Source organism: Triticum aestivum, chromosome 4D (genome assembly GCF_018294505.1).
Source record: "Triticum aestivum cultivar Chinese Spring chromosome 4D, IWGSC CS RefSeq v2.1, whole genome shotgun sequence".
In the NCBI taxonomy this organism is placed as follows: Eukaryota; Viridiplantae; Streptophyta; class Magnoliopsida; order Poales; family Poaceae; genus Triticum; species Triticum aestivum.
In genome coordinates this window covers 429,295,772-429,320,564 of record NC_057805.1, presented here as the reverse complement: position 1 = coordinate 429,320,564, position 24,793 = coordinate 429,295,772, and the positions used below count along the sequence as shown (strand labels likewise).

The 24,793-nt window shown below is 44.2% G+C and overlaps 4 protein-coding genes across 4 annotated transcripts; 1 reads left to right on the top strand and 3 right to left on the bottom strand.

The window, feature by feature from the left end:
- The first annotated feature begins 1,974 nt into the window (after nt 1-1,974).
- On the top strand, nt 1,975-4,039 carry LOC123098376 (40S ribosomal protein S3a). The gene is made up of 6 exons (XM_044520347.1): nt 1,975-2,138; nt 2,259-2,364; nt 2,913-3,050; nt 3,131-3,316; nt 3,419-3,619; nt 3,732-4,039. The coding sequence occupies exons 1-6, from the start codon at nt 2,080-2,082 to the stop codon at nt 3,831-3,833; spliced, it is 792 nt and encodes a 263-aa protein (XP_044376282.1). The 5' UTR covers nt 1,975-2,079; the 3' UTR covers nt 3,834-4,039.
- Nucleotides 4,040-5,378: 1,339 nt separating this feature from the next.
- Nucleotides 5,379-11,626, bottom strand: LOC123098375 (protein NPGR1). The gene is made up of 6 exons (XM_044520346.1): nt 11,372-11,626; nt 9,024-9,324; nt 8,664-8,940; nt 7,152-8,368; nt 6,921-7,068; nt 5,379-6,007 (listed from the first exon to the last, which is right to left on the bottom strand). Exons 2-6 carry the CDS (start codon nt 9,225-9,227, stop codon nt 5,673-5,675), a joined length of 2,181 nt encoding a protein of 726 aa, XP_044376281.1. The 5' UTR covers nt 9,228-9,324; nt 11,372-11,626; the 3' UTR covers nt 5,379-5,672.
- A 1,782-nt stretch (nt 11,627-13,408) lies between these two features.
- On the bottom strand, nt 13,409-17,355 carry LOC123098373 (surfeit locus protein 1). Its single transcript, XM_044520344.1, has 6 exons — nt 17,119-17,355; nt 16,916-17,019; nt 16,585-16,829; nt 15,469-15,646; nt 14,652-14,935; nt 13,409-13,829 (listed from the first exon to the last, which is right to left on the bottom strand). The coding sequence occupies exons 1-6, from the start codon at nt 17,252-17,254 to the stop codon at nt 13,760-13,762; spliced, it is 1,017 nt and encodes a 338-aa protein (XP_044376279.1). The 5' UTR covers nt 17,255-17,355; the 3' UTR covers nt 13,409-13,759.
- A 547-nt stretch (nt 17,356-17,902) lies between these two features.
- LOC123098374 (ADP-ribosylation factor-like protein 8a) lies at nt 17,903-22,301 on the bottom strand. The gene is made up of 5 exons (XM_044520345.1): nt 21,997-22,301; nt 20,686-20,767; nt 20,456-20,610; nt 18,349-18,510; nt 17,903-18,262 (listed from the first exon to the last, which is right to left on the bottom strand). The coding sequence occupies exons 1-5, from the start codon at nt 22,032-22,034 to the stop codon at nt 18,145-18,147; spliced, it is 555 nt and encodes a 184-aa protein (XP_044376280.1). The 5' UTR covers nt 22,035-22,301; the 3' UTR covers nt 17,903-18,144.
- Nucleotides 22,302-24,793: the final 2,492 nt, after the last annotated feature.

The following is a 24,793-nucleotide window of genomic DNA, read 5'->3' as shown; positions in this document are numbered from 1 at the left end:
GTGGACATACAACTGGGTGAGTTTCGGGTCAGGCTTGGACATGCAGCTTGGTGGGGGCGAGTTGCGTGTCGAAGGTGGGGATGCAACTAGGCCAGTTGAGTTTCGGTTAAGGGTGGACATGCAATTGGGTTGGTTGAGTTTCGGGTGACGGGTGGACATGTATCTAGGTCAGGGCGAGTTGCGTGTCGAGGGTGAACATGCAACTGGGTCTGTGAATTTCAGGTTATGGATGGACATGCAACTGAACCGGGGTGAGTTGCGTGTCGATGGTGGACATACAACTGGGTCGGTTGAGTTTCGGGTCAAGGGTGGGCATACAACTAGATTGGGGCGAGTTGCGTGTCGAGGTGGACATGCAATTGGGTTGAGGTGAGTTGTGTCTTGAAGGTGGACATGCAACTAGATTGGTTGAGTTTTGGGTCAGGGGTGGACATGTAACTCGATTACAATTCACTTTGGTCAAGTAGCACTCAGGTATAGGATTTCCAGTGAAAACTGGTTCGGTTGAGTTTCGAGTGAAGGGTGGACACGCAACTTGGTCGGGGTGAGTTGCGTCTTGATGGTGAACATGCAACCGAGTGGGTTGAGTTTTAGGTCAAGGATGGACATGCAACTAGGTCACGGCGAGTTGCGTGTTAGATGAACATGCAACCGAGTCAGTTGAGTTTTCGGTCAAAGGTGGACATGCAACTAGGTCAAGGGCGAGTTGCGTTTTGAGAGTGGACATGCAACTGGATCGAGGCCAGTTACGTGTTGAGAACGAACATACAACTTAGCCGGTTGAGTTTTGTGTCAAAGGTAAACATGCAACTGGATAAGGGCGAGTTTCATCTCAAAGGTCTAACAATGACTACTTGTACTAATCAAAACTGAAAACTAAAAGTGAGACAAAATTGAAAATACTTAAAATAGATAGTCGAAGAAAAAACAAATGCCTAAAATTCAAAAATTAAAATTGAAAAAGATTCAATGAAAATATGACTAATTTCCGGTTCTACAATGTGCGCAACTAGAAAAACAAAGTCACGACCCATATAAAACAATGCACATATACCCACACTAGCGCATACACGCAAGACAACGAAAAAACAACCACCAGCACAACACAAAAAAATGGCCTGAAACGACTCAAGGCACAGTGCACACAAGCAAGACAATTTTGCACGCATCTTACATGCCTTATCGTGTGGTGAACAACTTTGATGCCACATAGTTAAAAATCATATAGATGAGAATTAATAAATCCAAAAAACAAAGAAAAGTGTAAAGAAAATAAAATTTAGAAACAAAACAAAAAACATGATTTTGAAAACAAATCAATGGAAAAAGAAACAATAAGTAAATAAAAATAAACAAAAATTTGTAAAAACCCAAAAAAAGCAAAGAAAAAAACAAAGTACTAGTTGGAAGCTTCTAGCCCAAAACCGGTACATGAGAGGTCGCGACACTCCTATAAAACGCCGACTCTTCAGTTCTTTCGCCGTGCCACACTTCATTGCAAAAAAATAAAAACACAACAACAAGGGGAGAAACACACGCAATCCATACAACCCACAAACACACAAAAAAGCCCATGCGAGATGAACACAAAAAGCAAACATGGCCCGCCAGGAGACAAACACGCGCCCGACAGCAGAGACAAACCTTTTGCACGTATATAACAACAACTAATTGCGTGGTGAGGAACTTAGATGTGCAATACTTAATTCTCATTTTAGCCTAAAAATAATAATTCTCATATGTGATTTAGCAAAACTGTATTTATTTTCGTCTCTTCCCTTTGTGTGTGTGGCAGGCAACCAAAAGAAGAGACGGGCCGAGCCCATGCCATACACTATTGGGCCGAGCGGAGTCAGAAGCTTCAACGCAATCTACCCGAAGAGCCCACACGGGCTTCCCCGCATCCCATCCGTCCATCCACCCGGCATCCTCGCGACCGCAGGATGGAATGGAAACCCTCGAACCGCACTATATATACTCCCCCTCGGCTGTGTAGGGTTTCCCCTCGCGCCCCCCAGAAGCCCCGACGCTCAAGCCCCCAGACGCCGCAGCGCCGCCACTCCACCCGCAGCGGCAACCATGGCGGTCGGCAAGAACAAGCGCATCTCCAAGGGGAGGAAGGGTAGCAAAAAGAAGGCGTGAGTGCCTCCCCCACCCCGCTCATCCCTTGCAGCATCGTGATCCAGGATCTGTTTCTTCTCCTCTTCTTTCGTCATATGCTGATGTGGTTTCTTGCCTGGTTTCTCGTGTTTCTGCAGCGTCGATCCGTTCACCAAGAAGCAGTGGTATGACATCAAGGCGCCGCTGCTGTTCACCAGCCGCAACGTCGGCAAGACCCTCGTGTCCAGGACACAGGGTACCAAGGTATGCTCTACCCGCCCTTGCATCTGTGCGTGCGGTGTTTGTCACTTTCCTTGATGCCTTCTGTCCCAACGATTAGCTGTTTAGTAGTCTGCCTGCCCTCATACGCGATTGAGATCTATTTAGTCCTATTGGCATGAAACGGATTCAACCATTTTCTCAAAGGTTGCCTTGTTGTGTTAAGCGCTGCAGGACGTGATAGACTAGCTCTAGAATGCAATCGCTATTTACTGATAATTGATTTTAGTTCGCGATTTACTATTTTGTCTCACCAATGTCTCAGTGTTGTAATTTGTGACAATTTATTTGTAGTTGTAGTTATAGTCCACTTGTTTTTAAACTAGCACCCAGCATTCAAGTGTTGTTAGTCGTTTGTGTTTGGTCTAACCGATTCCTCTGACTGTGTTCCTATGTCGTATGTGTAGCAGTAGGCACACTGAATCTCGTTTTTAAGCCTTTGCATTTACATTCATTTAGGAATTTGTTCAATGTTTGTTTGTTGTTGTAAAGTTGACTGTATTAGCTAACTGCACAGTTCATCTTTATTTTAGATTGCCTCAGAGGGTCTGAAGCACAGGGTGTTCGAAGTATCTCTAGCTGATCTTCAGAACGATGAGGACCAGGCCTACAGGAAGATCAGACTCCGTGCTGAGGATGTGCAAGGGATGAATGTCCTCACAAACTTCTGGGTAATGATCTCTCTCGCATTGCCTGAAACCTAATGTTGTGTTGTGTTTTTGCTTTGCTAACCTGTTCTTCCTCTTGCCAGGGCATGGACTTCACCACTGACAAGCTCAGGTCTCTTGTGAGGAAGTGGCAGACACTCATTGAGGCTCATGTGGATGTGAAGACCACTGACAACTACATGCTCCGCATGTTCACCATTGGCTTCACGAAGAGACGCCCAAACCAGGTGAAGCGCACTTGCTATGCCCAAGCAAGTCAGATCAGACAGGTAAATTAGTCCACCTTCCTCCTTTTGTATCTTTGTATTGATAATGTTTTGGTGATCATTGAGCTGATTGTTAACAACTCTATCTGTGTTTCTTGCTTGTAGATCCGCCGCAAGATGGTTGAGATCATGGTCAACCAAGCTGCAAGCTGTGACTTGAAGGAGCTTGTGAACAAGTTCATCCCTGAGGTGATTGGAAAGGAGATTGAGAAGGCCACCTCAAGCATCTTCCCCCTCCAGAACGTGTACGTCCGCAAGGTGAAGATCCTGAAGGCCCCCAAGTTTGACCTGGGGAAGCTCATGGAGGTAATTGTCTTGTGGCACCACCATGTCTACTGAAAATATTTTAGCTGGGCAGTGTTAATTGTTGTTCTCCAGTCTACTGAAGTTCTAATGTGACCCATGTTGCCTGTTCCAGGTGCACGGTGACTACAAGGAGGATGTTGGTGTGAAGCTTGACAGGCCTGCTGATGGAGATGAGGTGATTCCTGGAGCGGAGGAGGTTGCTGCTGCTGAGTAGAAAATAGAAGTCGCTATTTTGCTGCTTCATATCTAGAAGATGATATATGTGCCACCTGGGTGTCGTGAACTTTGTAGTCAGTTTTGATGGCTGATTTCTTGAGTACTTCTGTCGACATTCCTAGCCAGCGTTCAGTTATCTTATTTTGTTCGTGTTACTTTCTGGATGGAGGTTATGAGTTTAAAACTAAATATTTAGTTTATTCCTGCCGTGTGTGTTTTATGTTTGAATGGAACTTATGCTCTGTTGTTTTGTTAGCTGTATCTCAGTACCAACTTTTTGTTCGCGTGCATACGAGATGTTTGCAGCTTGTATGTAATGGCTACAGCTTCTCCTAGCCATGACTCCCTCCGTCTTGGAATTACTTGTAGAAGTGACGGGAGGGGAGCATGAAAGTAAAATTAGCAATGTGCTCCCCCAATTAGTCGCACAGAAAGTGAAGGGGAAAAGGGCATGGATCGAAACAGCCAATTTGGCGTTCGGTCTTTGAGTCAACACTCGTATTTTCATGCGGCTTCCATATTTACTCGTCAGAAGCACCAAGTATTTATTTACTGCAAAATTGGATAGAAATTGATGTATCTAGAACTTCAAATATGTCTATACATACCGCAAAATGGATAGAAATTGATGTAGCGACAAGTAATTCGTGATGGAGGGAGTATTATATTGTGACAAGGGTTCCCAAACTGCTGTTTCATCAGCAGGTTATTTTGAAGAGATCAAACTGGTAAGCTGCAATGAAGAAAATTGGATAAATCAAAGTTTCAATGAAGTGGCACTACTGACTCAAGAGCTACTCTCTCCGTTCGGAATTACTTGTCGCGGAAATGGATGTATCAACATATTTTAGTTTTAGATACATCCATTTCCGAGACAAGTAATTCAGAACGGAGGGAGTAGATATCTGTGGAAATCTTTACTCCTTTGAAGGTGAAGCACTTTATGTGGCTAGCTATGAATGTTCGCATTCAGTCTGCTGCAGAATTAAGTAAACGTCACTGGGATACTGATTGTATACTCTGGTAAGATGGAGACATCACAAAACACTCTCTTCACTTGTCCACGGCCCCAGTCAGTGTGGTGCATATCCTTTGCTTGGATAGCTTCATTCACCAATCTATCATGATCGTCTTCCTCCCTTTCCTCAACTGAACAGATCCAAGCCTAAACCTCCACTGCTTCCATCACTTCACAGAGCAGGTCTCGTTTTAAAACTTTTCGGGTTAAGTGCAGAAAACCAATGAAATGTTCCTCAAAGAAAACCTGGAGATATTCCTATCTGAAATCCAAAGCACTACTACATCAACTACTGCTTTAACAGTAAAAATCAGGGTTGGCACCAATAGAGGGCGGTTGCACTGATCTTTATGGATGCAGTGATGTAAAAAGAAAAATCGGCATTTTCATCTAATGGCGGGAATGCTATTTTCGTTTAGAAAGAGACCATGGTTTGGTATTTTAGTTTTAGGACTGGATTTCATTGATTTCTGAGATTTTCACATTAGTGTAGTGGAAACCTTTTCCCTGTGAGATGGAAACAGATTCTTCGAGCAATGGAAACTCGCTCTACCAAGCATATCTCTTTCATTTATGTTCTTCCAATAGAACAAAACTGAATGTGCAGCACAGGGAGTTGCAACATTAACAGAAATACCTACACTCACATAATTTACCATAACTGCTCATCCACAAAACAAAATGGGTATACTACATTCACATAATTTACTGGTTGGAGAGCCAAGGATGCAATGAGATTTCTAGAGCAAAACCTGTGCTATTTGGCAAGGCAATGTTTACTTTCTTTTCCTTTTTGATATCTGGCAAGGCGACGAGTTCCTACTGCAGCAAGATGGGCAGTTGCTCGGAGAAATCCTGAATAGGTGACAACTCTAGGAGCTCGTAAGCTGCCTGGAAGCAGTCAGCGGCCTCAAGCACCGATCCTTCAGATTTCAGGACGAGTCCGAGCCCCATCCAGGCTTGATGGTTTGTTGGCTCTAAGCGGGTGGCGCTGCGAAGGAAAGTTCTCGCGATTGACGATGATTTCGCTCCTAGAGTTCTTAGAATGCTTGCCATAGAAACCATGCTAGGGACATAGTCTGGATTGATGGAGAGGGAGAATGAGAATGCCTCGAGGGCTTCTTGGTGCAAGGACTGGGCCTCCAATATCAGGCCTGGAAAAGCACACATGTTAGCGCTTCTGAAAATCATAGAGCAGAATGAACAACAGCAAGTGTAGCAATTGATCCACAATATGAAAATGACAATAGCAAATCTAACACAAACATGCCTTTGGCTACCCATTCAGATATCTGGGATCACCGTTACTTTTTGTAGTTGCTCCTGACATGCAATATCATTATGTCCGTTACCCGCAAATATGTAAACAACGTTTAATTGATCGATAGTGAATTATAGCACTAAGCCAACAGAGTTTCAGGGACAAATCAAATCTCCTTAACGTCCACTCATCTTTGCTGTTGCTGACAATTTCTTGATGTCAAGTGAAAACAAATACCATTACTTAAGCACATGCAGGTAATATCAACCTCAGTTGTATGACCGAGCCAGAACTCGAAGATGATTTTTTCGAAACGGAGGCAAAAGATTTGCCTCATCATTTAATTAAGAGAACTCGAAGATGATAGCAAATAAATACAATGTTCTTTTGGAAATCTTAATATCCGCACATAGCTAGATTAATACTTCAACCATCATCAAGTATCTGGTGATCGTCATGTAACATGTACATCCGAGGGCTGACAAAGTTGGTGTTCATAGCTTTAGCTTGTTCGATTATAGCCTGTACAGTATGTACTTGCTTGAGGTTGTTTTGGCCAAAAATAATTTGTCCTGATATTATTCGGAGTGGTAAGGTTTAGAGGTTAAAAGCCGGCACACACAGTTTTGGTAAAGGCCGGCTATGGGTGTAAGTACCAACTCCAATGCTTACTAACTAATTCAGAGTAATTTTTTTTATGTTAGGCATGTAACTTACTAGAATGACGGTAAGCATCAGAACCAGGCCTCATGTGGAGCACAATTAGCCACAAACGACAGCATAGTCAAGGTTGTAAGAATATTTACCTTTGACATGCCAGCACTTTGGAGATAAGAAATCGATGGATTTTGCTTTGTCAAGACAGATGTTTGAGTCATTCCATGCTTCAAGCTTTGTGTATATTGATGCCAAATCTAACCATGCTTCCATCTCTAACTTATGCAGGGATTTAACCTGTGTAGGCCAAGTAGATATTAAAGAAAGTAGACACATGCTATCATCATTTGAGTTTTGGTAAGAAATGTAAGTGGTCGTACCTTATCATAAGGGGTCAATTTCCAGATTTCCTTCTTTGCTTGAATGATTGCAAGCAAAATCCTAAAAGATTCCACAGCAGACTTGAATTGTCCACGGGAGGACTGAATTAGTGCTTTTAGCCTCAAAATATCCATTTGATCCTCTTGCTCAGCCTCATCTAGTGCAATATCAGCTACTGATTCAGCTTCTTCCAAATTCTGCTGTGCAGATAACACTAGAATCAACAGCTTCCAGGTACTCACTGAACTTCCTGTCACCATTTCGAGACATTCCGCTGCACTTTCAATGGCTGCATTCAGTTTGCGCTGCATTGCATTTTCCCAAGCAAGGCTGTACAGTATTTCAGGATTATACTTCGCCGTTGCCGCAGCATCCTGCAACAGCCTCAGTGCATCATCTTGCAATCTCATTTTTTCTGTGTGAGAAGTGGATGACCTAGCAAAAGGTCCATAGCAAACACCAAGGAAATGATTCACAGCACTGATGAAATGCATATCATGACTTCTGAATGACTCCCTGGCTTTATTTGCAAATTTTATTCCTTCAGAAGCATGCTTTGGGTTCTTACAACATAGTTTGGCTCCTAGAAGAAGAGATGGAATATGAGGTTTCCCCTTCCTTTGTAACACACGGAAACCATTCCTTATGATGTTTAAGGCACTATCATCCATGCCAGCTGCACTGTAGCAAAGCGCGAGAACGTACCATCTTTCTGATCTGCTATAGGTTCCAGGTAACAACATCTCTAGATGCCTGGCCAAGACTTCATAATGACCAGACAATGACAGTGCGTACATCAAATGGTTCACGAGATCAGGATCCCACTTTATTTCTTGGAGGGTTAGCTTTCTGATAAGTACAAACAGCAGCAAAATTGCTTCCTCGATGTTGTTCTCCGGGGTTGCCAAGTTCCGTTGCTGACTGAACTCTTGAGGAGACTTCACTTCAATACCACAGTACAGTAGAGTCACCGCTAAGTCTTTTTGTAAGTTGGCGGACCTTTGAGAATCCAAATTCCAGGGCCTTGAAAGAGCTCTCCGATATGCAGTTATGGCCTCCTCAAAACAACCACTTTTCATCCATAGGTTAGGAAGATATTCTAGAGCCGAGTGGAACATGTCTATCAACTTACAGTCTTCGGAAGTACCTTCAGGAACACCATCCGGCCATGCAGACTCTACAATATCTATGATGGTTCTGCATTCTTCTGCAGCATCTGTCATGTAAAGGCAACATTAAATCAAAGAGAAACTCAGATTGGATGTTGCAGAGATTTTAATTGAGGCACATGCATATAACTTGTATGATGGACAAAGAAATATAATATGGCCTTATCCGATGCAATTACATAGGTTTCTGTTTCTGTTTAATCCTATGAAATACTAGGAAACAAAGCCCTCATACATTAGACTTTTGTTTTGGCAAAGCTTCTAAAACTACTACGGCAATTTCAGATGATGATGCTAAAGTACAATGCAAGAAATCACATAGATAAGAACTTCAGTCAGTACCTGTCACTCTACCAAGTCTTTCCAAAGATCTCGCTTTAAGCAATATGGCTTCCAGAAGCAAACTTACAGAATGCATTGACATATGCACTAGCATTCCATTCACTTGTGAGGTTTTCCTTCTTGAAGAACGTGGAGAAACTTTAGGCTTGGCACTTTCAGTAACAGCACTGGTCATTCGTGGTTTGAGGCTTCTTATATCAATGCCCTGAAGGACTTGCAATGCTGCATCAAAGTTTCCTCTCTGATACTCCAGTCTACCCAGCAATGCCCGGGCCTCCTGTTACATAATCAGATAGATCCAACAGTGAGCAAATCAGCAATGTAATCATCTTCCTTGAAGAGAGAAGGATTCAGGCAAACCTCATAATTTAGCGAAAGAGTCTCTCTTAAGTCCGATTCCACTTCATTCACTTGGCTATCATCAGGTGTTGCTTCTCGTTTTCCTGGTCTCGAACAAGAACCACTTGCTGAGAAATCCCGGGTTGCGAGAGATTCCGGTGATCGGGGCATCTCTTCAAACTTCGATTGGTCCCCGCTGCACGTGCATAACATGATTGCAGCCATTTGCCCCCCGCGGGTAATTTTACTTAACCTGAATTAAAAAATGTAAGTTATCCTCTCTCTTAGGATCTTCCCTGAGGCCAATGGTAGATCACAGAACCTGGCAAGAAAAAATGAATGATGCTCAGTACACATTGTAATAAGGTTGCACTAGTTGGGCAACTAATGACATGAGCAAGCATATAGCAAGTTAGCTACAAATGACAGTAACACATCAAGACAAACTAAATCTTGAAATATATGTGAAGCTAGGAAGAATTCCCTTTCCAGCTAAAATTATCAAATCATCTACGAAAAAGTTTCACTTCTCGGATAAACACGACGAATCACACAACATTGGTAATTGCATGGTTTAGTGTTAGCAACTTCTTGAAGCCTCATTCAGAGTTACAGACATAGAACAATTGTACAGGATTGGATATACAAAACAAGTAATCAGCAGGGCAAATATTCAGTGAGCCAACAGGAAGGCATATGCATGCTTGAGGAAGACAGCTGCAAATGTGAGCTCCCAGGAAGACCACGAGTCCAAAACCTCGTGTCCTACAAATGTCAGCAAGGACGTAGTGACACCGAATTCCTACTGGCAGCAACTGAGCAATGCCACCACCCATCACGCATTGCATGCACTGGTTCCCTCATAATCCATGAAGTATCCCTGACTCATAACGTTCCTGCTTCAGGAAGAAGCGGCAAACGAAAATAATTTCAGCAGTTCCTCCAACAATCCTGAGAAGAGAAGGCACGATTGATTTCGCAAACCTAACTGCTAAAATAAGGAAACAACTAACATGGTGGTGCCAGCAAAGCAGCAGCTCACAGTGGAATTAAACCTGTATAAACACACACGCACATCAAAGTACCAACTGGAACCCAATGACATTCTCCTTATGCCCTCCTTAGCTGAAGCAACGAACTCTCACATTAAACCAGTGTAACACATGAGCACAACATGTAGTGAGTTAGCTACAAATGAAAGTAACACACAAAGACAATCCAAATCTTGGAATCTACATGAAGCAAGACTTAGTCATTCCCTTTCCAGCTCAAACTATCAAATCATTCTCCGAATAATCTTTTCTTCTTGGGTAAACACAACGAATTAGAAAACATAAGAAACTACATGGTTTAGTGCTAGCAACTTCCTGAAGCTAGCAGTAAGGCTTGTTCAGAGTTACAGACATAGAACAATTCTACCGAACTGGATCTACCAAACATGCAATCAACAGGGCAAATATTGAGTAAACCAACAGGAAGCCCCACGAATATTTCAGGAAGACAGTTGCAAATGTGAGCTCCCAGAAAGACCACTAGTCTAGAACCTAATCTCCTACAAATACCACTACCATTTTCAGCTAGAACGTAGCAACACCGAAATCCTACCAGCAGCAACTGAACAATGCCACCACCATTTTCAGCTAGAACGTAGTGACACCGAAATCTTACTAGCAGCAACTGAACAATGCCACCACCATTTTCAGCTAGAACGCAGTGACACCGAGATTCTACTAGCAGCAACTGAACAATGCCACCACCCATTACGCACTGCATACACTGGTTCCCTCATAATCCACAAAGTACAGCTTATAACGTTCCTGCTTCGGGAAGGAACGGTAAACGAAAGCAGAAATTCAGCAATCGCTCCCACATTCCCGAGAAGTGTAGGTAAGATTGATTTCTCGAACCGCACTGCTACGATAAGAATACAACTAACGCGGTGGTTTGTGCCAGCAAAGCAGCAGCAGTCCACAGTGAAATTAAACCTCTATAAGACGCGAACACACACGCACGTCAAATTAGCAACTGAAACCCCATGATAATTCTCCATATGCGCTCGTTGATCGAATCAACCAACTCTCGCATTCATCCAACCGATGCACTCGCCACAAGTGAAAAAACTAGGCAACGGAGCAGAGCTTCACCCGAGAATTCCACCCCGAGAAACAACACAAGGCGCCGATCCTGCTTCCATTCCCCCACCCCGCAAAACTGACGAGCGGCAACAGACACAGCCGCAAGCCCGTAACCAACCTCGACAACGCCCACGAAACGGAGGCGGCGCACCGTCAAGCAGGTGGCGCGCGGCAGGGGAGCGAAGGCACGGAGGAAGATACTCGGGAGGGAGGGAGGGAGGAAGCAGCCCGTACCGTGAAGCGCGCGCGTTGCGGCGAGGAGGATCGTCCTGCGCGGCGCGACCGACGGGAGAGGCGGCGGCGGCGGCGGCGGCCGAGAGCGCAGATGAATCAGAGCAGGTAGATTGGAGAATGATGGCGATGCGAGGAGGATCTCTCTCTGTCTGTCTCTCTTCCTTTCTCTCTCTGCGCGCGCCGCGCCGCGCTGCACACCGAGAGGAGAGGAGAGGGGAGGTGGGCTCTCGGTTCTCTTGTGTCGTTGGAAGGCAGGAGAAGGGAGGGGTCCGCCCGCCCTTTTTACCATTTTACCCCCGTGCCTTGTCCTCTGTAGTCGTACCCTCCCTGCACGTCAGCCGGCCCCGCCCGGTGCGTCACACCCGAGGTCCAAACTGACTGACTGCCCGAGGTAAATCTAGGCGAAAGCTGTGTGAATTTATCTCGGCCTCGTCGATGGAAATGGTAAACTAATAATCATCATCAGATTAGCAAAGGAGCGTGCCCAGCAAACTAATCATCCTCAAATTAGCAAACCAGCATTTTAATTTAATTAATGCCCAGGCTGGACACGAAATGAAGATAGATTGATTAATGAATGGGATCATAGGACGAGCGTATTAAATGGCCTCCTTTCCGCGCTGCCATGGGAAGGGAAGGGAAGGACCCGGAAGAGCAGAGCAGAGCAGGCGTGGCGTGCCGTGCCTGCTGTGCTTTGTTGACAAAGGAAGCCGGCGAAGCTGAGCGTGCCAGCGATCGCTGCCATGATTCAGCGGCTCCAACTCCGATGGCTACATTGCTAGGCTTTTGACATTTTCGACCCCTTCCAGACCTGTCTCCCTGCTCTCGCCTCGCCACAACCAACCCAACCCAGCCAGCCAGCGGTACTACTGCTACTACTAGTACAGAGTGTTACTATAGACAGACAGGGAAAGTGACAGCGAGCGAGTGAGGAGATGACGACGACGGGTTCTACATCTACTGGCCTCGATCGGCCCTCGCACTGCAGTTGCAATCTTGTCTCGGCCTGCCATGTTGCCTCTCTGAAGCTCTCGGCGTGTTCTTTAGCCCGTGGTAATAATAATGGCCGCCCTGCGGATCATGTGATCTCTTGTTCCCACTCCTCCGAGATGAGATGAGAGTTACTGGTCGACATGGGACGCATGCCGAATCGCAAAACATGCAAGTATGCTGGTGTGTACCAAGGAGGGAATCGTGGATGGAAGAATCCTATGTAAGCCCAAGAAACATGTGTCCTCCTCTCTTGGGGTGGCTGGGTGTGACTGGCTGGTGAGGAAGTAGAATCTTTCTTGTTAGGAGCAGTGTCCTTGCCTTTTCATTTAGGGTGATCTTCGGTACCGCGGTACATTAATAAATGGCGAGAACTAACCAGAGAGTGTCATTGCAGGGCACTGGTGGTTTACGGGTTGGTGGTTCAAGGGCGATCGATTGATTGGGCGTCCTCTCTTAAGATTAGCGCGGCTGTACGAGCGGATAAAGACGGCCATTTAAGCAGCAGCTGCACGGCGTACCGTGCACGGGTAGCAGCCAGGGCCAGGCTACTGCCACCATGATCACATCAACTCCTCCTCAAGGTACCACTCTAATTATTTTTTCTACAATTACACCCTACCATCACATCATCACATGCATTGTTGACCTGCTTTCTCCAGACACATGGTACCACTACCACGCCAGTAGGCTGGCTGTAGGGTACCAGAAAAACCATTGCCCTATTCACACCTGCCTGATTCAAGAACATCGCCGGAGGAGACGCAGAGGGAAAAGGGACACCACCAGCAGCCAAGAGATGCAGAAGACAAGCAGAGAAAACAGCATCACAGCCAAAAAAGAAAGATGGAGGCGAAGAAGAGTAGAGGGCCATAGGTTCTCAAGTCAAGAGCTGTGCTGTGTTTGAACATGGATTCGGCAAAGCACTGCAGAAGTTCTGATGCGAGAGCGCCATCAGAAGGGGATTGATTCCCCATAGGGACAGGACAAACCCTGTTCGCTTTGCTGCTCAGCTGACCTCGGAGCAGCCGTCTTGGTGAGTGGTGGTGGTGGAAAATGACTTGTCGTTTAAAGTTATAAATGGGCCAACCCAGCACGTCAATGTCTCTGGCAACAGTCGCCAAAAAAACAATTCAAAAAACATATGCTACGAAGAACTGGAATAGTTAGCTATGTCTTCTCCCTCTCCTTGGATGGTAGGCTAACAAAACTTTTGTAGCTCTGTAATTCTCCGAGCTCAGCTGAGCGAATGCCCGATATGAAATGCGAAAACAATGCCCGATATGAAATACAGATGCAACGCTTGCACACTCCTTCTGAAGCAGCATGAATTTGAGCTTCATAAAATAGGTACACGATGGAGGAAAGGCTTTATTGGATTTCGGTCCTGCACTCCTGCTATAGCCTCACCTTCTTTGCCTTTATCCGCTTTGCGGCCATGTAAGTCACAGCAGCAGAAAGAGTGTACCTAGTAATAGCAAAAGATAAAAGTGGTCACATGACAGCCACCATCAACAGCATAATTAAGAATAATGAATGGCGATGAGCAAAATAGTCTGTGCACTAATGTTATTCTCTTATTTCTCCAACACATGCTTTTCCTACAGTAATTCCATTTGGTAGATGTAACCTAGATCCTAGTGCTTCAGTCAAAATGTTAGATCATGATAGAACATCCCATAATGCTGTAAGTTGGCACACCAGCATTATGCTATGGCTGCAAGTACCACATGCAACGTTGTCGACTCCAAAGACGATTGCCAGATGCATGATACAAGCTAGATTCATCCAAGCAATATGGCAAGATACCAACTCATCATTCGAGTACTACTGTACTAGAGGTGCATAGCTTACTAATAATCTTTTCACCCCTGCTATGGATAAGCAATTAAGTCAGAGAAGAAAAGAAAACTGAGTTTTGCATGTTCAGCCCATATGTGCTTAGACCATGGTTTTCGAGTCGATGAGTCGTTCTGGGTATGGTACTGAACTGTCAAACTATCATGGTATGGTACTGAACTTCAAACTCAAGTCATCAGATAATAACAGCAATTTGATTTGTAGCTGCAATAAACCTCAAAGCAATTGTGTATGTCGGATACAGCCAGAAACTGCCCTCGAATTTTCTATGAGAAGCACAATACTTCTAGGTTCTAGTGACAGCAGCACAAACATATAACTGACACAAAATGGTATAATACAATATCCCTGATTAGATGACACATGAAAATACTATTATATATTCTGTATACCCAACTGGAGACAAGGTTGATGAATTGGGGGCACTTACCATGTAAAGGTGTATTTCAGATGGTCATCAGGCATCACCGAGTGATGAATCAAAGCATTGGCATCTTTTGGAAGAGGATAAGGATTACTTGCAGAGATGTCTTCATTCATATCTTCTATATAGACAGTGTTCTCAGGGAGGCCACATGCACGTGCAATCATGGGAACATCCACGTAAAACCACTGGCCATTACTGGGTTCATTAGGTGGAACAAATATGCTGGGCTTCTCACTTCCTCGGATTACTCCAATAACTCTTACAGGAGGCTTTACAGGTTTTTCAATCTGTACAAAGTAAGATGCATCAATTTTGTGTCTGCCAAGTAAAGGGTATAGTACATCGTATAAGATAATGATGATATAAATAAATGAAATTCCTAAATATATAAAATAAGATACTCCCTCCGATCCAAAATAAGTGTCACAGTTTTTATCTAAGGTTAGTTCAACCTTAGTTCAAAACTGCGACACTTATTATGGACCGGAAGGAGTAATGAATACCATGGTGGTTTTTATATGTGTACAAGCGTGGCAGCATGTATTGGCTCAAAACTGACATAAGACCCAACAACCAGCTCACTTACATACTAAATATTCTAGCAACCATCAATAACTGCATTTGTAAGATTAAAAGCAGGTTAAGTTAACAATTATACATAGAAGTTATCCTTTAATGGGCTGCAGCAGTGTCATCATTTAGAGAGTTCAAGAACCATCGCACTCACAAAATATCAACAATATGTAAAAAAAACACATGATAGCCTGATCAGATGAGCAAACTATTGATATGCATACGTTTGGTTCGGGCTGTAAATCACCTCTGGAGAAGATTCAGGCTTCTTAGACCAAAATTTCCACCAAGTACCTTTTTCATCTGTCTTTTTATCAGCCTCTTTCACATCTAAAGTTTCACCAAGGTCCTGGTGATCCTGCATGTTTTTATCACGCCAAGCACGAGGAATCCACCCTCTATTCACAAGGATGGGTGACTGCAAACTGACAAAACATTTCTTAGAAACAAAAAGTTTTAGATAAAATGGGAAGTGGTGAGACATTAGGGTTTATTTCTATGGTCAACACATTCAGCATAACATCAATTAATTATTATTCGTTGTGATCATGATTTGCGGAGACAAAGCCCAACCAGTCTGAGGTAATGAGATTGCAGCTTGGTTGCTCAAAACTCTGCAGGCACTGAACCTAGCATGGATATAGGTAGATATATTTGGCAGAAGCGAACGCTCAAGTGAAGGCTCCTTTAGTATTTTGAAGTACAGTTTAACAACTAGGGTTGGTCCTTTAATAGACTCGTATATAGCTTTCTTATTAATAATTAGTAAATGGGTTATCCACAATATGTGGAAGTATAGGAACTTTCATACAGAATTGCTTTCGTCTTCTAGTCTTTTACTTTTTTGCTCTCCTTTTGAAACTAGAGGTCCTTTCCTCATGGATTACTAACAAAAACTTGTTCAGGAGAACAGCTAGGAGGAGTTACAAGACAAAGATCTAATGCTTCACTTCTAGGCAACAAAACTACAAATATGCAGAACCCAATATGTACATAGCGGTTAATTTCACTATGTAGTTCATGCTTTCTCTGCTGATTTTATCTTTTCCCAAAGATAACATGTGCAGGGGTACAAAAAGAAGTCAATTTAGAACAAAGAAGCATGAAAACTACTGACAACTAGAGTTCAGGTTGTGTTTTGATACCTTGATGTGTTTGATACCTTGTATTGCGTTAGGATATGATAGGCGTAATGGTAATCAGATTCTAAACCTGACTACGGTAAAACTGGAAATGGCTTTTTGTTCAAGTGGAAGTGTAGGACTAATTTAAGACGTCGGCTCAAAGGAAATGGACAATGTGAACTGTGAAGAAACTAGAGTTCCATTGCAACAGCACAATGCTGCTTCAAACAATAATTTACCTGCCAGGCTCAGTCGGCCGAGGTATCAACGGAGTGATCACATAATACCCATTTTCTGTCACACCGGAGATGCTCCGGGAGCGAGGCCCGAGGAAGACTGACTTCTCCGTGTGGAAATCGCCCTCACACACGATCTTCCGAAACTCCAGCACAGCCGGATCACGCGAGACAGCAGAGGAGACGGTCTCGTTCCACGCCACGGGCTCCATCTCCAGCCTCCGCGTCCTGTACTCCAGCATCTCTACCTGAGATGGCGCAGGAAACAGCACAGAGTGAGGATTTCACAAGCGTTAAGCGTGCGCCAAACGGCCAGCCTAAGGAGGGGTATGACCTTCTCCTGCCGCCGGAAGAGCTGCCATGTGCCGAGGCCGAAGGTGATGGCGCCGGGGGCGAAGAGGAAGAGCTTCGCCCACGCGCCCGCTTCCTTCCCTGCTCCTGCGGGAGGAAACAAATCTGGTTAGAATGCGGCGGCGGCGGCGGCTTGACTTCGAATATGCTCTGCGAGACATTTCGCGGGGCGGTACGGGCCGAGACCTGGGGGCGGCGGGGCGGCGGCGGGCGGAGGTGGTGGCTGGGGCGCGTGGGAAGTGGAGGGACGGGAGGGGAGGAGGCGGTGCCCGCCGCTGCCGCGCAGCCGGAGGCCGAGGGTTTTGGAGAGCGACGCCGCCATGTTTGGCTCTGCGAACGATTGGGGGCTGAACCGAGGAGAGGACTCGCCCGTCTGGGCTTCCGGTTCAGAACTCGGGATGACCCGGGGCGACAACTTTCCTTTTCCTTTTCATTATTAGTTCAAAAGGAAATTTCCTTTTCCTTCGAATTTGGAAGACGTGTGATTCATATAGTTTTGACAGATGCCCAGATTTAGATTTGAATGTTAACTAAAAATCGAATCCCCATAGAGGGCGAAAAGAAACTATATATAATAATGTATAAAAAGGTAGCACATTTAAATGATGGGAAAATGTCAGCATTGTGTCAGGTATTAAAAACATGTTTTCTGGCGAAAAAAATGTGTTACAACATGTTTATAATGCTTAGAAAAGCGAGCAAAAAAATTTGGGTTTTCACAGCACAAAATGTTTCTTAAAAAAACCTGCAAGCATGCAAGGATTCCAAATTTATACTGTATGATTTTTCAGAATTTTCTGACACTTAAATGTATTTATTTATCTTAAATTTAGAGAAATTTAAGGAACCCAACCCATGTTCGGTGCAATAAGTGCCTAGCATCGTTCAATTGCCCACAGAATTCAACATTTCATCAGATTCACCGATAAAACCCCCCAAACCATGCAGAGATTCAAATTCACCAAGCAAGTATGCAACATCTAAAGGCTTCTGTAAGTTGTAGGCTTTTTGTAGCAGCCTAACAGAGCACACGCGTCCAAATGCCAGATGCAGTCAACCAACAGATTGCTAAAACAGGTTACACAATTATCAATTATGAACACATAACCTTCCTGATTAAGACCTCTCACATAATTTACAGCCCCAATTGCTAAGTAACATGCAAAAAACAGAGAGAGAATCTGCAGCACTTCAAAGGCAACAAATCTTGGATCAGTTCTTCTTCTTTGAGTGCTTCACGAGCCAGTCAATGACGGAATCAATGTTGGTTGAGTTCTTGCATGATATCATGAAGCAGGCAACTTCTCGATCAGTCATTGCCTTCAGACCCCTGAAACGCAGCATATGGTTCGTCAAATAGGGTATCGATTGATGAGTAATTTGCATCAGTTCATAGTAGCTTCTGTGTGAACTTACATCAATTCTGTGAAACTTTGCTTAGGGAAAGCTTCAGGCTTGTCGATTTTGTTGCCAATGACTAGTAATGGGATACCGGTCAAAGATGGCTTGCTCAGAAGGTCATGGAGCTCACTTTTGGCAATAGCCATGTTCTCCCGATCTGCTGCATCAACAACATACCTGCAGATGCAATTGTTTCAAAAATCATCAGCAATACAGAGATTTTTTTTCCTTATAGTTTGTTAAAGCCTCCAACAGAAAATACTGATCAAGCGTACATAAAAAACCCGATCCAGTTGTTATGCAGCTGGCTATCATACGTCAAGTGGGAATGAATCAGAATAGTAGACCTTCCAGCTTGCACAGCCTTCAGCATATAGATATACTAGGCAAATAGAATAATCAGGAAAAACAAGCAAGGAATCCTAGATCCAGTCTAAGTGAGAGGACTAATTAGTAATCACAGACAAGTCAAACCCACACTTATCCTTGCCATAAAGTGAATTATGACATCGATACAAGATTCTTATAGTAAGTGTTTAGACTAGATAATTGAGGAAAAACGAATTTACACTGATAACATAACATCTGCGCCCCAAGGTACCCAAACTAATCAGGATACACTTTATTGGGAGTGAATGCCAATACAATGTCAATATGAAATTATTTAAGTTCTATAGGATGTCTACCAGTTCAATTCACCAAATATATTAAATAAATTTAATATAATTCAGCGGTGCATTTATCTGTACTGACCTACGTTACCCGGATCCGGCAGGAAATTGACGTATCAGGGGTTAGATACACCCGGATACGAGAATTCGTCTGGATACCCACCGAAACGTATTCCCCCGATTTTTCTTTTCCAAATCCAAAAAATTAAACTAAACCGTACATTGGTGGGATACCCCAGGATACTTGTCGAACACGAAAAAACCAGGAAAACCCTAACCCATGTGTCCATCCATACCCTCAATCCCCTCTCCCCTTTTCTCGTCTCATCCCTCTGGACCCGGGCTCCGAGCCGCCGCTGCTCCCTCCCCTTGTTAGAGCACCGCCGCTCACCGGACGGAAGGAAATACCCAGCCGCCAGCCCACCGCACCAGAGAAGGAGAGACTCAGCCGGCATTGCTCCGTCATTCCCATCCCTAGATCTGAGCGCCACCGCAGCAACCTCCCTGCCCAGATTAGCACCACCATCCTGCGACTGCCTCTGAGCGCAGCCGCCATGATCCCTCCCCGAATCTTAGCGCCTCCATCCCCGCTCCCTCCCCCTGACCTGAGCAACGCCCGTATGAGGAAGGAGGAGGACAGCATCCATTGCTCCCTCCCCCTAACTGGCACCGCACTTGAGAAGGGAAGACTAGCAGCCACTACTCCGGTACTCCACTCACCAAATCTGAACGACATTTTCTTAGCCATGGTGAGTTTGAGATTTTATCCCATATGCACTTGCTTGTAAAAAATTATCTTCTCATTGTCTACTGTTGCGTGTGCCCTCACACTATTTTAGGATGTGCTGGCAAATGATCTAAGCAACAGGCCTTTGTGGAATCATGTAGACATTATGGAGGCAGATGCATGGGGTGGAGGGAATGTCCGATTCAGATGTACTGTAAGTATTCTATACACAAGAATAGAGAGGAAGCTACAACAGAGTTCAAGCACATTTACTCAAGATATCCAAGAAGGGGATCAGATGCCCAAATGTGACTGATCCTACTCTTCGGCAGCTTCAAATTGAAGTTGCAGTGGCTGGAGAAAACTAGAATCATATTTATGGTGCATTTTCCATGTTTTATTAGTATTCCTAAACTGTCATATATATTCATATGATAATTATTTCCTATATATTATTATTATTTATTATTTTATATATATACAAACATATCCCCATATCTGTGTTTTTGAAAAATTGACATATCGTGGTATCCATACCCGTATAGCCTTATCTGGACAATATAGGCGTCAACCAATGTGTATAATTAATCATATAAAGAAACAAACAAAATGTGGGGGAAAAAAGGCATGTGCAACAACTAACAGCAAAGAATCTGGTCGGGTAAGTAAAAGAGCAATGCTTTTCTTTACGCAAATTCATAAAATAGACAGCGCAGAAACATACACAATAGCAGAAACAGCACGGCAGTATCTCTCCCACATGCTCCGGAATCTTGGCTGGCCTCCAAGATCCCACAATTTTATTGTGACATTTCCTTTGGTTACCTTTCTCATATTGAATCCTACTGTGGGAATCATGTCTTCGCTAAAACCTCCTGTCTGCAGAATAGGCCGTCGATGGTAAATCAGCACAACTCCAGGAAATGAATAGTGACAAGAAAGCATGAAACTTACAGCAATAACATTCACAAGCGAAGTTTTCCCAGCATTTTGGAGCCCAATCAATGAAAGCTCCATTTCTTGCTTGAAAAAGAGGCTGTAGACACGCAAAAAAAAGGGTAAATACTTGAATCAAGCTCCAATGAAGAAAATATGAGTAACTAATTACGTCTGTGCATTTATTTTCTTGGTACACAAGTCAAAACTGTGCTCTGCCACTTAATGATGGCATGTGTAAGAGATCCTTTTGAACCAAAGCCCCTTGTTTATATATGTGTAAGAAGCAAAGCCTATCTGGCTGGTAGGTAGAAATGAAACAAATCATAGCATACAGCCCACTGGCAACTCATTTTCATTCCAATGATTAGATTCTAAGAGAAGCATTGCTGACATTGGGCTAATTCTACTATGAAAAATTTAATGGTATGCATTGACAAATTATCACAAACTAAACATTTAAGGAAGTTTATCACGAGGATGAACGTTGCGTGGTATGTGTGGTAGCCCTATCTTATAGTCAACATAACAACATAACGAGTAGAATTTACTACGTGTCACTTACAGGTGGAACCAGATTTCTTAAGAGTTCATTGAGCGGAACAGGCAAGTTCATTAATTAATGCATATTGGAAATGGCTTTTTTTCTCTCTTGACAAGATAAGAGTCCACAAGAAAACAGGATAACAAAAAATATTGACCATAGCTATCATGAGAAAATGCCATACGACTTCTCACCCTAGGCGATGTTAGCAGGGGATAAATAGACCCCTTCACAAAAATGATAAGAACGAATTCCGTGTCCCTTCATCTCTCCTATCGATAGGCAGGCATACACAATTAAATAGTTCGATCGACATGTTCAATCAATAATGTGATCGCCATGTGTAGTCGATCGCGTGAAGTTCCGCCATACAAAGATACCACAAAGCACGCCTCGAAGCCACAGGACTCCATAATCTGAACTTGGCTCACGTAAAATAACCAGAAGGAACAACTTTCCTTATGATTACCGGCACTGTTAGATGAGAAAATCAAATAACACCATGCTGCTGCTAACCAGCATCACCTTCATACAGGTCAAAGCTTCCTGTCAAGTGCCAACCATCAAAACCAACTTCCTACGAAATATACGGTAGCACGAATATCGCTCAACCTGCCCCAGCAAGCATCCGATCCAGCGAGCAGCCAAGGCATGCTAATCCTAGACCGGCCCGGAATTCTCAGATCTCCCGCACGCGGACCCCCGCGCCCGTCCCGCAATGCGCAGCGCGTCAAACTCGAGAATCTGAACCCGCCCACCGAAGGCATACGCTTGTGGAACCATACCTGCGGAGCCAGTTGAGGAAGGCCTCCCAGAACCCCATGGCGGCCGCGCGCGGCGTGCTCCCTCTCCTCCGCGAAGAGGAAGGGATGGATGGTCGAGGAGAGGGGCGGCGGTGGCGGGAGGGCGAGGGCGGATTGCGAGGCGGAGGAGGATTCGGTGGTGTGGGTGGCCGCGCTTACTTTATTTGGAGGCGCGGATGGATGGGGCGGAGCGACAGGGAGGCCGGAGGAGGAAGAAGAGAGGGGAAAGAGCAGGGTATTATTGGCGTCCACCAATCATCAGGCATCCCGTGGCCGGGTGGGGTTGGGTTGGTGCCTTGTTTTTCTTTTATTTTTTTATAATGTTATTTGGAAAAAGAATTGGTTTATCTACATCCTTTGTAAACGGAGTTTCACCTCCGAATAGGACTGTTGTTAGTTAGGGTAGGACTCCTTCTCTGAGTGATGAGTAAGCAACAGTTTACTGTTTCCTTTACCATGGCAAATGAATTTCTGGAGTGCTACGTCAAGGTTCAAGAAAGAGTACATATTGTACATGTATATAAGCTCTCTTCTATCTTATTTTCTAGTTTGTTGTTCTTCATGTCTACAGTGCACTATTGCCCCCTCGCCTCCCTCTAACCATCTCTACGGCCTCCGCCCTTTTGTCCTCAGTTTGTCACCAATGCCACCTTCATCAATCTTCGACAACTCGACCAACATGACTCGTTTTCTCGTTCTCCTAACCAACAAAATGATGGATGACCGCTTCGTGATTGAGCAGGCTCATGAAATTCAGTCACTCACTAAGTAACTTGAGCATTCCAATTGTATGTCGTCGGACAAGTTCATTACCAGAGGCGTCATTGCCAAGCTTTCTCCTTCATGGAGGAATTTTTCTCCCTCTCTGAAGCACAAGAGACAGGAATTTATTGTCATCAATCTTAGTGGCACTCTTGATGTGGAAGAGAAGGAGAGGGAAATTCTAGTGCCAACTTGGTTTAGAAGAAGAATTACCAACCCCTCAATTCAAGAACAAGAACCTGGATAGCGTTCTACGTCCTGGAAGAACAATTATGGGCTTGGGAGGTGCTACAAGGCCTACCGTTAGACACGTCGATTCGACAAGGGGCGTTGTTGGGTGCTACAATGGCGACCACCTCGGCCCCTTATCGTTGCAAACCAGGGGCAACGTTGTCATGAGCGACGACATGTGATGCCTCGAGATCGAGCGGGAGCGGCGATCGTGATGCTCTCATGGTGGGAGGGACAACTAATGAGTCCAGCTTCTTACCACTATTTTATCTTGTGTTTTGTGTCGTAATCAAAGGTTTTGCCAGAATTTTACCGCGGCCACACACGTCTTTTTGTCTATTTTCACCAGGATCTCAACCATAAGGATTTTTGAGGCATAAGTAGGAAAGCCCAAGAATATGAGGTAAAAATTACGTCAATTTATGTGATAGGAACCTACCATATGAGGCCATCATCAACACAGGAAGAAAACCCGGCGCACAGGAGGATCTAGAGAAGAAGACAATGTCTCGTACGAGCGTGAACGCTTGTACCAGTAGCCGCCGCTCCACCTGGTCAACTACATTGCCCTTGCGTCTTCGTCAAGAGGAGAAGATACCGTGATGCCAGAAATTCCATCATCGAAGAACCCTAGCCTCCAGAAGGGATTCAGAGGGGAAATCGACAAGAAGGGCTCCGTCACACCGTCACTTCATTCAAGGAGACTCCCACATCAACCATCGACACCACCATCCCCATGTTCATCTTTTTGTAATATTGAACCCTAGTGGATTATTGTGTGTATTACTTTGATATATTGTTCATGATCACCACAGTTATCCATTCAATGCTAGTTGTTTCTATGTATGAGTAATTCCCTAGTTCTCGGGCATATGGAGGAACCCTAGTATGTTCAGGTGTTGAACAACGATAGGATATGAAATCCTCGTCTGAATGTTTGAATTAATAACCTTCATGAATGTTGTGTAAGGCCCCCACTCAACATTTTTGCCATGGAACGTATTACCGTCGTTGTAAAGGTACGTATGTGGAGGTAAAGAGGTGACAATAATATCCTCTCATCTTGAATCTAAAAAAAATACTCTCATCTTTCCCTTTTGCAATTGTCAATGAGTAACGGAGAACCGACCATTAGTTGCGTCCATGGGCTGACCCTTAATTATCGTTGCCATAACCTAAATGTGTGTGTGTGTGTGGGGGGGGGTGATGTCGCTTGAAACTGCGTCGGTATTTCCCCAAAGAGGAAGGGATGATGCAGTACAACTACGGTAGGTATTTCCCTCAGTTATGAAACCAAGGTTTCAATCCAGGTAGGAGGCCAGGCCAAGCTATGTAAACGGTACCTGCACACAAAGAACAAATACCTGCAACCCGACGCATAAGAAGGGTTGTCAATCCCTCCTCGGGCAAAAGATAGATTGGTTTGTATGATTTTGGATAAATAGATCTCACAATAACACAAAATAAAATAAAGAAAGAAAAAGTGCAGCAAGGTATTTTTGGGTTTTTGGAATAATAGATCTGAAAATAAAAGTGAATAAAAATAGATCGAGAAGCAATATGATAAAAGATAGACCCGGGGGCCGTAGATTTCACTAGTGGCCTCTCTCAAGAAAATAGCATACAGTGGGTAAACAAATTACTGAACAATTGATAGAAGATCAAATAGTTATGACGATATCCAGACAATGATCATTATATAGGCATCATGTCCAAGATTAGTAGACTAAAATGATTCTGCATCTACTACTATTACTCCACACATCGACCGCTATCTGCTACTTTT